Source organism: Rhea pennata, chromosome 5 (assembly GCF_028389875.1).
Source record: "Rhea pennata isolate bPtePen1 chromosome 5, bPtePen1.pri, whole genome shotgun sequence".
NCBI classification, from domain to species: domain Eukaryota; kingdom Metazoa; phylum Chordata; class Aves; order Rheiformes; family Rheidae; genus Rhea; species Rhea pennata.
Genome location: NC_084667.1, coordinates 516522 through 534196, shown reverse-complemented (window position 1 = coordinate 534196; position 17675 = coordinate 516522). Strand labels below are relative to the sequence as shown.

Here is a 17675-nt window from a genome sequence, read left to right as displayed (position 1 = left end):
ATCATCTGAGCATGTGAGTACAGCTGTACATATAGAGGTAGCTATCAGAGTAAGACGTATGCACGTGGCTGTCTGAAAAAGACTGAAACTCATCTTTTCCTCCTGAACTGCCAGCAGTCAGGCTGGATGGAACACAGGCTGCAGGACACAATGATAAGAGTTTTGATCTTGACACAATATTCCAAGGGTTAACACAAGCTTTTATTTCCACCATCTTCGACATGTGATCCAGTCTCCTTTCCTGGCCTGAAATGCTATTCTGCTTAAGCTCTGTAAAAAAAAGCAGTTTAGTGGCCTTCCAGGCTCATGACCTTACCAGGTCTTCTCAAGACAGATGCTGGGTTAATAAAGGACAGCTGCAAACTTAATGCATCCCCCCAGCAAGGGGGATCCAACTGAATAATCTATCATCTTTTGGGCATACCATACCCTTCTCTTTGGAAAATGAGTAATAGCTGGGACCAGGGACAGGATGTAGGCAAGCAAGCTTAGAGCTTATGGAAGTGTACAGGAAAGGAATAAATACCCCTTACCTGGTTACTCCAAAGAAAGTGACACACATACAACAGTCCCTCTTAGCTATGTTAAATTACACAAACAACTCCTGCCTTGGGGGGGGAAGTAGCTGCACAGCACTTGACAGATGTTGTTAACAGACAAGAAAGAAAAGTGACCACATCATAAGCCAGCAAAGTCTGTGCTCAAGCCCAGAAATTCACAATTGACTTAAGCAGCAGTAAAGGGAGTTTTTGTTCCATGTCCTCTAATTAAACACTTAAAAATTATTAATATTAGCAAAGACATTAAAATGCTGTAACTTAGATAAGCCTCTACTTCATTGTGGTGGAAGAACACTGAGATGCTTGTTTTAGAATACTGCCTGCCCCATGTCTCATTTTCTTAAAAATCAGGTAACCTGTAAAACCCCTATAACAGTATGGGTCAAGTTGATTGCCAGAGTCAGAAAGGTAAAGCAGTGACTTGTCCACAGCTGACATTTAAAAATAAGGTTTTCTGTTCCCTCTGAGATCAGACTTTCATCCTGCTACTGACAGTTCTGCAGTTCTAGGTTTTTAAGTCAGTTGGAGACGACACTACTTGGACCTTAATGCAAAGCCTCTGCTGTGGAAAGGAGACTGAAAAGAAGTTGTACAAACCACACACCTCACTAAATTAATAAAAATAATATTTTTAAAAGCAACTAATGGTCAGCTATTATATTGAGAAGCCAATGACTGCAAAAGTTAAGGCCCTCACATACCTAGAAGCATACAGGATATTAATGGTGGTGGGGGAGAGCCAAACCTTCAAGAATTCTCTCAGTGCACAGACTGCAAGATTGTGAAAGGAAAAGGCACGTGACCTGCTATGGACAACCGAAGTCTCTAATGGCCTCCTAATGCAGCTGAGTTGGCTTTCCTAGTTTACATTTTCATTTTGCTAAGGAGTGACTGCCATCCTACCTCCTACCTTACCCCTTTTTTTCCTGGGGGGGGGGGGGGGGAAGGGGAAGGGGAGAGGAGAAATGAGAAAGCCTGTAGAATAGCTAGTGCATTCATTTACTACTAGTTTGAGAACAGCTGCTGAAGTAGCCAGTAACTTAATAAACCTAGGGCTGCTGTAGCCAGCTTTCCATCCAGTAGGAGCAAAGCAATGCAGCCTAAAACTGAGTCAGCCTTCAAACTAGATAACACGGCTAGGACTCAATGTCAAATCTCCTTTGTGTATAAAAGGAAAGACTGGAAGGAGCAAATACAGCTCTTGCTGTAGTACAAGCCAGCTTCTAGCCTAGTCTCTCTCTCTCTCTCTCTCTCTCTCTCGCCACCTCAGCACCTTGAAAACTGTTTGTCTAAAATAAATAAATAAATTAAAAAAACTTTCCAGCTTCCCTGTACAGCATTCCTATTCCCTTAGAGCATAAGAATGTGCAGCCTAGATCTGCCATTAAAAGGAGGAAAAAAAAAAAAAAAAGCAAGCTTCACTAGAATTACATTCTCTGTGGCAGTTAGCGGATGACGCCTTGACAGGAGATGCCAAGCATGTGCGGCTGACAAAAGGAAGGAGCATGAGGCCTGCCAGATGTTAAAAGTCAGTCATCTATGTTATCAGCATAGCAGGTGAGGTCTCTGCAGAAACTCAAGCATCTCTTAATTCAAAATATGATGCAGTAAGTTTGATAGTAGCAATTACACAGCGTGTGCATTGCAGTGTACCAGAGCCATGAAAAGCACTCAAACACAGGCAGCTACAGTCTGGTTAGAAGGGTGTCATAGACAGCAATTCAATTAACTTGCACAACAGGAAGCCTATTAAGAGGAGCTGCCCCCCGGAAGGGCTGTTTATGCTCCTCTTTTGCATGAGGCCACTAAAAGGCTCGATCTTCATTTGGCTGCATCCTGGTTGTGTTTGCAAAGTCCTAATACTACATTCAACTACCATTCATTAGTAAGGTGATGGCAGTGGGAGGAAAAGTAGCACTGTAGCACAGCTCTGCTTTCCAGATTGTTTGCACAGATCATCACCCTGATCAGTCTCAAAAATCATTCAGAGCAGGAAACACACCTTTAGCTGCTCTGAAAGACACCACCTCTGAGGTAATTGAACTGCTCTCAAAGCCTCTAAGACACTCTTCAGAGAAAGCAATTCAGGATCAGATAGTCTTTAGTTCTCCAGTGCTTCACAGAGTTAGTGCTGACCAGCAACAGGACATCTTAGACTTTTTCTGTTTTTATGTAAAAAGACTCATTCTGACCTAAGTATTGGTTTCAGAGCTCCTGCCCCTCCTGCCTGAGTGGGAGTTCTTCAGGGTGAGGAACCCACTATCTTATGGCTTCACAGTATTTAAATGTTGGGTTCATAGCAAAATAGCCATAAAGAATTCACCCACAGCTTCTAACAAAAGAAATACAGTTGCAGAAAAAAAATAAACATCAGTAACCTAAAAAGATAACCGGATATGGCAGTCCTGAGAAAACAGCTGAGAGAGGCTTCATAAGGAAAAGGCTCTCAAGCAGCAGCCAAGACCTACTTATTGGGAGAAGAACAGAAATTAAGAGCAATTACATTGTCTACTCCTCCTCCTGTCCCTTGTAATTGTGGCAACCGGTTTTAGAGGGCATCCTCCTGAAGTGCTGAACAACTTAAGTGTTTGAGACAGTGAAAGAAATCCAACTGCCATAGAAACAGCAAAACTGAGGACAGCTTGGCAGCTATGTTGCAATCTGAACTGTGGGCTAGCAAAGATACTTTGTTGAATGAGTTTGCCGCCACAGCTGCAGGGTCCTGGTAACAAATCAGCAACAAGGCATTAAGTATGCATGCTGCCAGTGGTCTTCGGCATCCCCTTCCCTAAGGGCGAGTCTCCCCGAGAGCCGCATCACCACTGAGAAGATGATGTGGTTGTGTTGTAGCTCTGTGATACCCCCCCTCTTGAGTGTGGCAGATATTCCTATTGCACTTTCATAACCATTTAAGGCCCCTCTGTAATTCTTCAGAAAGCCATGTTCGTAACAACTAGCTATGAATTTAGGTCAGGAAACAGTGTTAAGAGCTGCATCTGGGATCTCAATCCTGTTTTCCACCACAAGTTGCTCATTCCTAGGTCTCTTATTCTCAAAGCAGTGGTGTGCTATACTTAAAGCAGCACAGAGTGTATTATTTTCTTGCTACAACATACACAAGTTGCCATTTAGTGGTAAAGACTCCCCTCCACTCCTCAAATTTTCCCTGTAGTGCCCAACAGCCAGCCATTCACAGGTCTCCAGATCTATTTGATATCATTTCCCAATTACTCCAAAACCTGGATATTTTTATTTCCTGAAACAGGTCAAGTATATAGGAATCTACACCACATCTACAGGGAACAGCAATCAAATTACAGCTATCATCAACACTGAAGCTGCATATGCAGCTCTGCCTCTGTCTTCGTGTGTGTGTGTATGGAGCCACTAGTGACAGTTCTGTATTTCTGAAATAGTGTCACCTATAAATGCCCCAGGAAGCACGTGTGAGCCAGGGCTTGAGGAGCTGCAGGACCCTCTGGGAGCTGTCTAGCCTTCCAAAAGAAGAACCAGCTTGTAGGCACTGTCCTGCGGTTTCTTAGCACGTAACTCCACATTCGCTGTGTAAGAACAACTAGACCATTCCAAGCATTCATATTCTGGAAGATAAAACATTACTTTGACGCTGTGGAACACTGGATTTTCCAGCAAAATATAGTTGGAAGCTTATACTGGCATGTAAGAAAATCTCCCTGAGAGAGGCCTTCATGCAAGTTACTCAAAATAAAAGTCAATGCTTTGGTTTAAATAAAATGGAAGAAGCACTTCTAGTTTTCAAGCACAACTCCTACACCTCAGTTAAGTCACAGGACTGGCAGGGTGCATGGCCTAACAGGGGCAACCGACTCGATAGCTCCGGGAGGAGGCAAACAAATGCCTTCTGCTGAGGCCAACCTCACCAGGGTGCCCTCCAGCTCCGCTCTAACGGCGCCCTGGAGGGTATCGCTCACCCCTCAGCTTTTTAGTGCACTGACTGCACATTATGGATCTCCGCATATGGGGCCAGGGAGCTGCTTCCCTCCCCACACCCCCAGCATTAACTGACCATCAGACCTAGCCAGCAGTTAAAACTGAAGCAGGCAGCCAAAGCTGTAAGTGTCAACACTTTGAATCGTCATAGGGTTTTTGTTTTGGTGGGCGGTTTTTTTGTTTGTTTGTTTTTTTTAAAAAACTTCAGTGTCTTTCAGGTTTCCTATTCCAGTGTTGCCAGCTAGTAGGTGTTATCTGCAAGGAGGCTTGCCTTCTGGCACCCTGGAAACAGTGTGGCAGAAAAATAAAGCTCTCACAGTGGCACAGATTTCCCTTTCCTCCCCCTTGCAAATAAAACCAATTACAAAACCAGAATAAGAGTACTTGTAGAAATTAGTGCAACTGTCAGACAAACAGAGCCATGGAAATACAAAGCTCTTCATTCCTCTACAGTCCTTGGAGTGCTCAACAACCAGGAGCACAAGGTGCTGCAGCTACTATGTGTTTTTTCTTAAATTACAAAATTTTTATTTTTGAATAAAATTAAGAAAGTAACATTTAAAACATGAAATTCCCCCAATATAACCCAGGAAAAGGTAATGGTATTTCAAGCCTCCTTGTACCCTTCCACAGAAATCTGACTGAGGTAGGACTAGATTTCCCTGCCTCATTTATGAGCAGAAGGTTGAAGGTGCTTCTGCCAACATTGCACTCATCTCTCACAAAGAAAGCTGAGCACCAGAAGTCAGGCCAAACTGGAGAATCTGCCCCAGGAACACATGTAGTTCTGCTGGTTTTGTATGACCAAGCCACTGCTGACTAGTAACAATACTGGAAGGACATCAAAGATATATTGGGAACCAAGTGACTGATGCTCTGGCTTCAAGTACACAACTTTCCCCTCCCTTCCAACCCCTACCAAGAGACACGGGTCAACCCAACAGGTTCAACCTACATAAACACAATCGGCTCCGGGAGGCAGCAGTAGCATGAACTTCCACCTGGACCAGGTGGATGCTACAGGTTGGCTATCTGACCTCTGACAGGCCAGCTGGAATAAGGAGAGCATAAGGAATAAGGGCAAGTGAGAAATATTAGCTCTTCCACCTCATGGCTCTGCTTCCTCTGACACGCCTTTCATTTTCACTGCCCTCTTGGCACCTCCACAGCCATGGCCTCCCGAGGCTCTCATGTCTTACAGGGCAATTTTCTCGACTTGAAATCCACTGGGAGTATCTTAAATCTTTTCCCTACAAGTGCCAAAGGAACTAGGTACTGTTCTGAGACTGCCAGAAAGGAAGGGAGCCTTCCCCAAGGCCTCTAGGCCTTCGCTGTGTTTCTAGAGCTCCTGAGGACAGTTCTGTAGAACCCCGGCTCTGTTCCCAGCAAGCCCATTCCCAAGTCCTTTAGACACATCAAGGAATTTCTTATAGAAGCTGCTCAAGCCTACAAACTCTTCGGTCAGAAAGACAGCCCTTACATATCATTAGGTAAAAGCCATTTCCAAGCATTCAGCAGGGCACTGCTCTCAAAGGCAACACCACAGCCAATGGATGGGAGGACCATGCTTCATGAACTATCACTAACAAATTAAAAGAACCATTGTTTTGGCATGAAAGAGTATTGGTGTATACATCCCCAGCTGCTTGGCAGCAATTAACTAACTAGAAGTAGAGAGCACTACCTAGCTCCTTTAACGTCTTACCCAGGGACAAACAAACACAGGAGTAAAGTTGACCCCTGCAGCGCCAGAACATCTGCTAAATAAAGCAGAGAAACAAGAAAGATAACTCTAAAGATCTCTTAAAGAGATGATAAAGCCTGAAAATAACTGAAAGCCTGCTGGGAATACAGCTGAGGTTTGCAAAGCCCATGAGACATCAATGCACAAAAGACTCCAACTCTCCCACCCCCGATTTTCTGTGAGGGTATGAGAGGAGAAGACGACTTTTAGGACATGACAAGGAAAAGAGTTTTCTTGCAAGCAGATTATGCATCAAGAACCTCAACTGCTGTATTCAGTACAGCTTTTCTTTAGGGAAGGAGGACCAACACTAACCCTCTCTGAGGCTGGAGATCTCCAAGCCAAAGCTAGCCAACAGGCAGAGATGATCAGAGGAACAAAAAGGATTGGGTAAGCCATTTGCCATCAACAGGACATCTTCAGAGAGAAGGGAAAGTCGGCCAAGCAGCTTCAGAGCTCCATCCTGGTACAGCCTGCGACCTGATAGAGAGAAAGGAAACAAAACATCAGCCGGATACTCATGATGCTGCAGATTAACTCTATACACCCATGGAGGAATGCTTGACAACGCTCTCCCAACTTTTTCCTGATGAAGGAAGTCAACCTGCACAAACACTACATGCACCCAAATGTGAAATCAGTGAGCATCGTATACTACCACTGTTCTAAGGACTCAGATACTTGGAAATTCAGTATATGATAAATTCACCTCAAAGTTGTATGGGAAGCCCCTGTTCACTGCACTTACTCCTATAGATGCCTTTATGCTCTCTTTTGAGAAGGAGTTGATCTCTTCATTCCCACCCTTCTCCCCAGAGTTGACTCTGATCAAGAATGCAAGTAGATACTTGCCACAAGAAGCAGAATACGTTCTATTCTGCTTTCCTCAGAAGGCTATCTGGACCTAAACTGAGTAGGCTTTAGCTCTTCCCCAACAAAGAGGTACAGGGTCTTGTTATGATACTTGAGCAAAAGTTGCTTCTCTTTTGTGCATCATTCTAGTCACAGACACACCCTGTAGATCCATCCCTAGCTTAATGAAATGCATTGCCCACTACAAAGTTGCATTCTGCTGTATCTCACAGCCCTCTCCTGACACTATGAGGATGAGCCCATGCTGCCATACTCACTCCCTGTGTTCCCATTCTCCACAGGCTCTGCTGAGTAGAAGATATAATCAACGGTGGCTCCAAGCCCCATGGGCATGGTCGTGACCTCTGGGCGCCCCCTCTGTGGCAGAAAGTGGCTGTAGACTGAGGTCAGGTTGAGATCATGCTGAATAATGCCTGAAGACCTGCATATGAACAGCCAGAATTTACTAAGATGGAAAAAAATATGATGCCATGTTCAGTGCTGCAGTCACAGCTGAAGCTGGATGTTCCCTTGCTGATGCAACTATTCAGACTATTTCTATGTTTGTGAGCACATACATAGAGACAGCCCTTCAGCATTATTCACTCTACTTACACCAAAGACAAAGCAAACTAGGAACTTTCCTTCTCCCAAATATCCAGTCCTGCCTATGCCTTTCATTATTGATTTCATCAATCTCATGTTGACATGACATCTCCCAGATACTAGGACAAATCTGTGTGGATCCAGCTGTTCCAGGCTCACTCTCTTCCAGCCTCACAATTATTTCAATCTTTACTTCAGTCAGACTTCCATTGGTCAGGACAATGAGACAGGACTTCCTCCCTGGAAGGTGCACCAGATTACCTTGGGAAGAAGGGCTGGGGATCAGGGTCATTCACCACAGCAGCATGCTTGGGCCAGTGTGCAGGACGGTCTGCAAAGGAGCAGAGAGATTCTGGATAGATCTACAGAAGCCTAGAGCAGGATGCTTAACCTAAATCTGAGAAGTCTCTCCTAAGACCAAACGAGCCTTTTTGCCCAAAAGGAACAGATAGCTTCCAGTCACAGGCATCTTCAAGAAAAACATTTGAAGGAAAGCCTAGCTCAAGACTTTCAGGAACACTCTGAGAGTAGGTCACTGTAAACAGCTGAGAAATCAAATTCTGTCCTGTTAAGGACATGCCCTTAAGGCATTTCATACTATCAAAGCCCAGGGTATCTCAACCTTTGCTCTCAAAGAAATTTCATCTGTCTCAGCCTACAGCTTACCCATCTAGGACAGCTGGCCAGAAAGGCAGAATAGAAATGGAGAGAGCAGAATCAACCGTGCCACAAAGCCCAGAAGTGAGGCTGTGTATATTGGGTACCAGCATCCAGAGATCTTTATGTTGTGGCCAGTGTGGCTTGACACACTTCAGGTTTGTTCTACCTTCACAAAAATCTTGAAGCACAGGAAATATATTTGGCTCTACTGAAAACAGCCCTGAAAAGAGGCTGAATCTCAGGGCATTTCACAGGACACAGTATTGTAAGTCTTGCTATGTGAAGACTGTAGGACTGTACTCCTCTGAGTCATCACAGAATCCATTAATAATCAAACAGGCAGAGAGTGATAGTTCCCCTTTCCTCACCAACCACTACCTCCACCTGAGTCTTGCATCAAAATCTAATTAGGAGAGTCAAGATCTGGAAAATTTCAGATTAATACCTGGTTTAGCATCTGTTACACCTTCCAAGAGGATCAACTGTGGTGGTCGTTCACAGGCAACATCACAAAAACGGAACTGGAGCAGGAAGTCCCGGCTGTACTTATGTCTGTCTGCAGAGAAAAAGACTAGCTAAGCAGAAGAGAAAAGTAACAGTACAAGAGTCATATCTACAGGGTATATCTATGTCCTCCTCACACTTCTGTTCCAGAGCAATTTTGGTGTTCAGGCACTCTGATACCATCAGAATGGGAACCACCTTAAAACTGTCACATCTTTTCTATGTTTCAATGTAGAGGAACAGAGCTCAGGCCAGAGCCCAGTTATTGCAATCCGTATTGCTAATACATCCATCACTGTCAACACCTAGATGCCACAATTAAGAATGTCCCCTCTGGAACACCACAAGTTAAAGAGATTTAAGAAGATCAGTTAGCATGCGACCCCAGGAAATGTCTACCTAAAAAAGGAACAATATTCTGGAGATCAAGTTCTACATTCACACAGCTTCCAACAAAAACTGTTTAATGGCGGCTCCTTCTTTTGAATCCTCACTAGAGGAGAGGATAGTCAGTAGTGATGCCAAAAGTGGGCTTTTGGCAACGGGTTCCTAATCGTAGCACCTAAACATTGCCCAAAATCCATTCTGACACACACCTGCAGCTCGAAGTTGTTTTAGCATTCACTTCCTGACTAGAGAAAGAAGATGGCAGAAATTGGGGTATACTGACAAACTCCAAAAATATTATATTTAAACTATGTATCAAGGAAAGGGATAGGAGAGAGAGAGAATCTTTGCCAAGTGCCTAGCGCAACACATGCCCCAGGTAATTAGAGAGAGAGAGCGAGCAGGGCCCACACACTGTGCATCCCTAGCCAGCTCATGTCCTCAGTACACACTGGAGCTCACCCGATTTCTTTGATGGGCACAGAGAGACATATTGGCAGTTCTCCGTTACACCCAGCAAGCTTGGCCACAGTGGGGCCAGTAGCTTCCGTGGATGCAACTGTTGGGAAAAGTCCTCCTGTCCAGATACCTGCAAGGAAGCCAAGAACAGGACAGGAAATGTCAGCAAGAACAGGACAGAACTTTTACGAGCTACAGGCAACATATATACTCGCCAAGAGCAAACTGGCAGGATGCCTTCATGGAAATAAGCCATTCAGAATACAGTAGTACACTGATAAAACAAATCCTCAGATACGGATGACAGACAGACACACAATTAGCTAAACGTCATCTGATAGAAGTCTGCAAGGTATCATCTATTTGCAAAATAATGATTTAGCTTGAAAGCAAACAATCTATTTGAGCATGGATACACAGTAACAGGTAACCACAGGAAGGTCCACAGGAAGATGCCCATTTCATGTGCAAAAGTTTTCACATCAAATACCCATATAAAATTCCAGTAACTCTTGGTGAATTTGTACTCTGCTCTGCTTCCAGTCATCAAAACCCCATAGCAAGGGACAATCAGTACCTGAAATTAAGTGGTGTATTTTCACTGGTCTGCCTCAAGAGAAGCCAAAAGAGCAGTGGTGGAAACAACATGCACACACTTGTCTGTTTCCTTCCTCAGCAGTGTGGAGGCACAACAGAAGAGTCCTGGACAACTGTAATATTGGGACTATTTCCTCACGAGAGGGAGAATATAGCTATGTATTTCTGCAGCAGCATGCAGCAAAGAGCTATCAAATTCCAGTTCTGTTCAGCACCTACCTTCCAGGCTGGCATCCCATGGTAGGAAAGCTGACCATTCCGGATGAATTTGTACAATGGAGAATCAGGCACAGAGTTCAGGTCACCACACAAGATGACAGGATAGTGGCTGCCCTCTGTAGTTTTTGCAATCTTGTCAATCTCTGCTAGGAGCAAGGCCATCTGTGCAAGTTTGACGTCTCCCCGCCGGGGATTGTACAACACATGAGTGTTGGCCACACACAAGGGACTGACCATCTTCAGATCCAATTCTTCTGGGAGCAGGGGCTGTAATAGCAGCACCAAGCCCACATTATCCCGATTGAGGATGTCCAGACCAGGCCGGAAATATTCTATTGGACTGACACCAATCAGCTGGAACTTGCTATGCTTATAGCATACTGCACAGCCATCTGTTTTCCTCCCAGTTCTTCGTTTATAGAAGCATGCAAAGCCTGAAGAGAAACCAACACCCATTAGAAGGTTTATCTGGCCACTTCCATTAGCTGGAGGGTTCAGTGCCTATATAGCAGAAGAGGTCCCTACTACACATCTTAGGAGCATGACCTTCAATCCAGTAGACTTGCCATGAAGAAGCTTTCTCCAACACCTATGCATTCGCATCTTGCTAATTGTCAACTTATTTTCTACAACACCCCTGAGCTATAACTACAGAAGTCCTCAGCTCTCAGTGGCCAATAAGCAAGCCTACTTGCAGAGCACTGGTTGTTTAGTAATGTAGCACTTACATTCCCTATCAGTCCTCCTTCAGCTCTTGGTTCTTGCTAGCCCAAAGCAACATTGGGGCACCTGACAGGTGCCTCCAGTGCCTGCAAGTCCAACCTCTACTCCTTTGGCTCACAGCATTATGCCCAGCTCTGTCCCAATAAGCATAGTTTATCATTAAGAGTCTTTTTTCTTTCTTCGCAGACCAGCCATCTCAGTTTCATTACTCTAGTCTGTCAACTGGGAGAAAGATCAGTTACAAAAGAAGCTGAATAAGAACTAGATTAAAGGGTAAAATGTCTAGGCAGAGAGTTCAGAAGTAGGGCCAGCAGCTACCCAAAGAAACAGGGAGAAGAGCTCTCTCAAGACTGAAGGCTGTGAAGACATACAGAGGAAGAACACTGTGGCCAGCTGCCATGGAGCTACAGACACTAAGAAGCAGGACATACCCATCATCCTGAACGTCGGTTCCAGCTGCTCCCAGTAATGGTTCTCTTGTACTTCCTGGAGACACAGAACCTGGAAGGAAGGCAGAGACCTCACTCACTCCATCAGTATTTGCCAACTACCCTGTTCGGGGGGAAGCAAGAAACTGAAAGAGTGTATTCACATACTAACTCTGCAACTAGAACAGTCATCACTGCAACTCTGTTCCGCACTTCCCAGCTAGAAAACAACTTTCTGGGTCACATCAATTTCTCTTTCAGTTATCCAGTGATGAAGCAGAAGGTCCATCACCCAAAGAGGTCTCAGGCAAGACAGAAAGTCATTAAGTCCTCTTATATGTACTCTTTACCTTCTGTGCTGCCTTGTAAGCCTGGTCCCTTTCCCTGAAAACAATTACCTCTTCATCCACTTCTACTCTCCAAGGAGTTAAGCCCTGCTGTCAAAGTATGACTAGGTTCAAAAGGGACACAGTACACCTTACACCCAAGGCCTCTGATAGTCTCAGAGGCATTAGTCCTAAGTTGCCAAGCAGGCAGCCCCTTCCTGGGGCTCTCTCTCTCTCTCTTTTTTTTTTTCTTAAAAAAAAAAAAAAAAAAAAAAAAAAAAAAGACATGCTGTTAGATAAAACAAGTAACTCAAATTCTGGTGATGCTAATATGGCAGAAGCTAGTCATTACTCACATCAGGATCCCAGTGCTGAATTTCCTGCAAAAGGTTTGGAAGGCGGTAGTTCCAGTTCAGGATGTCTGGATGGCAGTGTAGGTAGAGATCAAGACTCTGTTCCACAAGGTCTTGGGCCAGGATGTTGTAAGACATCACCCGAAATTCAAAGAGGGGCATGTTTTTTGAGACCTGCTCTAGCACATAGGGCTGGACAGAAAGATCCTCCCATTCTCTCCATAAAATCTCTGTATGCAAGACACAAGAAGCCAGGTTAGAGCCATGCTGGGTACTCTGTTGATACTTTTGTGTCCCCGGGATCCAGAAAATAGCCAGTCTAATTCTCTAACCTAGGGTGTTCTGGCCTTCAAGCAAACTCTCACTCAGACTGCGTTTTGGGTGGGGTTTTTTTTTTTGACTCTTCTGGATAGCTGTCAATGAGGATGGGATAACAGAAGACTGGAGTCAAGCATACTGAAAAACTCAATCACATTTGGGGGTACTTTTTGTAATAGGAGGTCAGCACTTAGGCACAGCTCCTGGGAAATGAGCACATCAATGACCAACAATCTAACAGCATAGAGAACCCTAGCTGCGACCAGCTCTCCCTCAGCAAAAACTCACGTTATAGTTTTCACTAGCAGTTCCTGTCAATTCTATATGGACAGATACAATTAATGTCTCACTGACAGCAAGCCCAGAACTACTCATCTTGCCCAGACACATACAAAAACCTGATAAGGTTCATTACAAATGCAAATCCCAAAGCAAACATTAGATTCAGAGTTGTTACTACTGACCGTGGTAGGGTACCTCTGTCGGAAGAGGTGGAAATTGTTCCACATCCTGAACGGTCCAGGCTGGGGGCACCACCGGCACTATCTCTGCATCATGTGCTAAGCTCCATGCCAGCACAGCTGGGTCTTCATTCTGCCCTTCTACATCTACAGCAGCACAGCCAACTATCTGGTGATCCGCCTGTGGCACTACGGCTGCCCAAGGGGCACTGCCTACTACAGCCACTGTTTCCTCTGCTGGTAGTTTTCCCAGTTCAGCCACTGCATGATCTTGTGGTTCTGAAGATGCCAAGGTGTGCAGCTCTGTGAGCTGCTGACCAGCACACCACGTCACTTCTGGAGCGGAATTCAGGTCACTAAGGCTAGTCATCAATAGCTCTGAACCTTCTAACCAGTCACTAGCGAGTGTGGCCAATACTTTCCCCACTGCTGGAGCACTCTCACTGGCTGGTAAATTCCCTGCTCCTTCCTCCAGCCACTGCTGGAGCAGGGCTTCTTGCTCTTCCGGGACCGACCTTCCTTCAGTTGCAGCAAAGAGGCCCTCTACCTGGGTGGACGCGCTCTTCGCCAGAAGCACATTCTTTCGACAGATAAAGAAAGCATCTGCCCCACATTAAAAAAAAAAAAAAAAAAAAAATCAGTTCTGTGTTGATTTTTCTCATCCACTGTTTTTCTTTAAGCATTGCTGCAACTCAATACCATAGAACCATTTAATGTAGCAACCAAAACAAATGATTTCTCTAAAGAAAAACAGTTACAGCCCAAGTAACTTACCCGCCTCTTACAGAACGATAAGCCACAGTCCAACTCCAGCTATGTTAGTCAAAGTCACTGAAACTGTACAGGACAACAAAAAACTGCTTTACCAGCCCTAACGAATGCAGTTCGAGCACAGACAGCACCACAGCCAGTCAGCCAAGCTAAAAAGCATTGTGAAAATTGTATGAGCCCTCAACGACATATCTAAAGCTACAGCCTGCAGAAATTAGCTTCAGCGGACGCATGGGTTAAGAAGCAAAGCTCTTGCAGGTGACTACTTCTCAGAAATTTTGAAGCAAGTTTCTTCCCAGGTATTTAGTAGGGAAGCTAAAAGGATGGAAAACAGTTGTTAAACATAGAATCACAGAATCAGTAAGGTTGGAAGGGACCTCTGGAGATCATCTAGTCCAACCTCCCTGCTCAGCAGGGTCACCTACAGCATGGTAGACACAGCTGCATCCAGGCTGCCCTTGAAGATCTCCAGAGAAGGAGACTCCACAACCTCTCGGGGCAACCTGGTCCAGGGCTCCGTCACTCTCACAGGGAAGAAATTCCCCCTCATGGTCAGGCAGAACTTCCTGTGCTTCAATTTCTGCCCTTTGCCTCTTGTCCTGTCACACGGGACAACTGAAAAGAGTTTGTCCCCGTCCCCTTGACACCCTCCCTTCAGGCACTTGTCCACATTGATCAGATCCCCCCTCAGGCTTCTCTTCCCCAGGCTGAAGAGGCCCAGGTCTCGCAGCCGTAGTATCACTGATATGTACTATAAAGATTGTCCTTTAATTAAAAAAATTAAAAATAAAAGCAGCAGAGGGATAAAGTTAAAAAGTTCACTGGGACAGAATATAACCACAGAAGGAGTCCTGATAGGAAGAATTAGAGACCAGCTGATGACTGACATCTATGGTAGACAATAAAAAAAATCTGTGGTTCACCTAGCACTCTAGTGTTGCTGAGGTAAAGTTGAAAAAGAGAATCTTTCCACTTGTACCTACAGGAAAGGTCATGGCATTGATATTTTGCTATGGATCCTGCGCAGATATAGTTCCTACTGTTGACCAGCAGTTTCTGCTATCTACACATCACGTTTTTCCTGCCCTGTATGCCTGCAAGAGCCGGTCACCCAGAACACCAACACCGGAGGTCAGCAGCAGCTGTGAACGCTTCCACCGGTGTCTCCTGTGTCAAAGCTGTCTGTACACAGCAGAAATGCACCACGAAGTGCCATATTCCACTTCGCAGTTCTGCAGTTGAGCTCACAAATCTCGGAAACACAAGTGCCTCAACGCAAAGTCTTTACGTGCCATCACTAAAGAGGTGGCTGTTACAGGAGAGGAGCTGAATCCCGGGAGAGGCAGCTAGCCCGGCGCTACGCCCCGGCGCACCGCACAACGGCCTCAGGCGGGAGGGCAGCTTTACCGGCCCGCGCAGGGCCGCGCAGCGCCGGCCGCCTCCGTCCCGGGGGGTCCCCGGGGGTCCCCGGGCGCGGCGGGGTCGCGGCCGGCCGCCTGCAGAGCGGCCCGGGGCCGCAGCGCGCCGGCGGCTGAACGCCCGGGGCTCCGCAGCGGCAGCGCCCGCAGCCCCGGCGGAGGCGGCCGCAGCCGCGGCAGACCCCGCGCTCCCTCGCGCACGGCCGCGACCCAGCGCCGCCGGCGGCGCCTTCCCCCTGCCGGGGCAGCGCCCGCGCCCGCGCCCCTGCCCGCGGCCCTGCCCGCGCCCGGGCGGCCCGGGCGCCGCAGAGCGGCCGCGCGCGCCCGCGACGGCTCTCCAGGGCCGGCCCGAGGCGCCGGCCGCCAGCGCCGCACGGCGCGGCCCCACCGGCCCTCTCCCGCCGCCGCCGCGGCCCCGCGGGGCGGCCCGCGCCGCCGCTCACCTCGCAGGGCCCGCAGGAGCCGCGCCGCCGGCAGCAGCACGTAGCACAGCACCGTGCCGATCATGCCGCCCCCGCCTGGCCCCGCCCCGCCCCGCGCCGGCCCCGCCCCCCGGGCCGGCACCGCCCCCGCGCCTGGCACCGCCCCCGCGCCTGGCACCGCCCCGGGCCGGCACCGCCCCCGCGTCCGGCACCGCCCCCGCACCGGCACCGCCCCCGCACCGGCACCGCCCCCCGCGCCTGGCACCGCCCCCCGCGCCTGGTACCGCCCCGCGCCTGGCACCGCCCCCCGCGCCTGGCACCGCCCCCGCGTCCGGCACCGCCCCCCGCGCCTGGCACCGCCCCCCGCGCCTGGTACCGCCCCGCGCCTGGCACCGCCCCCCGCGCCTGGCACCGCCCCCGCGTCCGGCACCGCCCCCCGCGCCCGGCACCGCCCCGCGCCCGGCACCGCCCCCCGCGCCCGGCACCGCCCCGCGCCCGGCACCGCCCCCCGCGCCTGGCACCGCCCCCGCGCCTGGCACCGCCCCCCGCGCCTGGCACCGCCCCCCGCGCCCGGCACCGCCCCCGCGCCTGGCACCGCCCCCGCGCCTGGCACCGCCCCCCGCGCCTGGCACCGCCCCCGCGTCCGGCACCGCCCCCCGCGCCTGGCACCGCCCCCCGCGCCTGGCACCGCCCCCGCGCCTGGCACCGCCCCCCGCGCCTGGCACCGCCCCCGCGTCCGGCACCGCCCCCCGCGCCTGGCACCGCCCCGCGCCTGGCAGCGCCTCAGCTGCCATGTTATGGGTGCTGGCGCCGGAGGCGGTGCCGCGCAGCGGGTCGGTGGTGCGGGTGGGCCCGGGCCCGGGCTCTCCCTGGGGCCGTGGTGCAGGCAGCGCTCCCGCCCCCAGGCGCCCGCTCGCCCCACGGAGCAGGGCCTGGCCGGTGCCCCCCGAAAGCCACCCGGCCCTGCCCTGAGCCTTGGGCCAAAGCCGCCCGCGGGCGCGCGCTCCCCCTGCGGAGGGGGAGCAGAGAGGGGAATAGCCCAGGGGAGTGCATGTACCAAATTAAGCCCCGTTTGCTCATGAGAAGTTAGTAGTCACGCTGCACCACAGGTTTTGCAAACATCGTTTACAGTGAGCTAAGATTTTGTAGAGCGCACGGTCTGTGTGGATAAACGCAATGAAAAGCAAAAGAAACGAGCAGCGCGGGAGCGCGGTCTGCTTCAGCACGTGGCCCGCGGCTCGTTGGAGCTCCGGAAACCCAACGGTCCCACCTGGCTGCGAGCATGGTGCCGCCCTCGAAAGCTGAGACCTGCCAGACGTTGAAACCTAACCATTTTCCTGTACAGTGAGAAGACCCGCTTCCAGTCTGTTTTAATATTTTGCTCCATTCCACGTCTGAACGTATATAATAACATCTAAAGGGACAGGTCAAACTGAGCACCACTATGGCTCTTTATGCCAAATGCACCCTTTTAACGTATTACTGTAACATACAAAGCCGTAAAACAAATTCAGCTGAAGTGCAATGAACTTCTATCACTCCTGTCACGCTTGCCGTCTGCTGGTGAGCATTTTAATCCTGTACCCATCCTGCGTACCACCTCTTGCGTGTCATTAGGGGCCGACTGCTGCTTCAGGTCAGAAATTCCCTCCTACGTTTCCCCACGAGAGCTTTGTGCCGTCCCCGTGTTGCCGCTCCTGCCTGCGAAGGGCTCCGCGCGCGCGGAGAGCAGTGCGCACGGGCCTCCCTGCTGGGCCGGCCAGCGCTGCCACCCTGCCCCCTCGCTGGTCACCTCCTGTCACCTCTTAGACCCTACGGTTTTTTGAGGCGGGGCCTGCCTTTTTACCCTACTTTTGCATGGTCACAAGCACCATGGGTGTCTGTGACTAGCAACCTGA

General features: G+C 49.0%; 1 protein-coding gene across 1 annotated transcript; it reads right to left on the bottom strand.

Annotated features, from left to right (window-relative positions):
* Positions 1-6502: 6502 nt before the first annotated feature.
* Positions 6503-15862, bottom strand: ANGEL1 (angel homolog 1). Its single transcript, XM_062577180.1, has 10 exons — positions 15799-15862; positions 13170-13769; positions 12391-12617; positions 11712-11781; positions 10558-10991; positions 9745-9871; positions 8837-8947; positions 7993-8062; positions 7404-7567; positions 6503-6753 (listed from the first exon to the last, which is right to left on the bottom strand). The coding sequence occupies exons 1-10, from the start codon at positions 15860-15862 to the stop codon at positions 6584-6586; spliced, it is 2037 nt and encodes a 678-aa protein (XP_062433164.1). The 3' UTR covers positions 6503-6583.
* Between the last annotated feature and the right edge of the window lie 1813 nt (positions 15863-17675).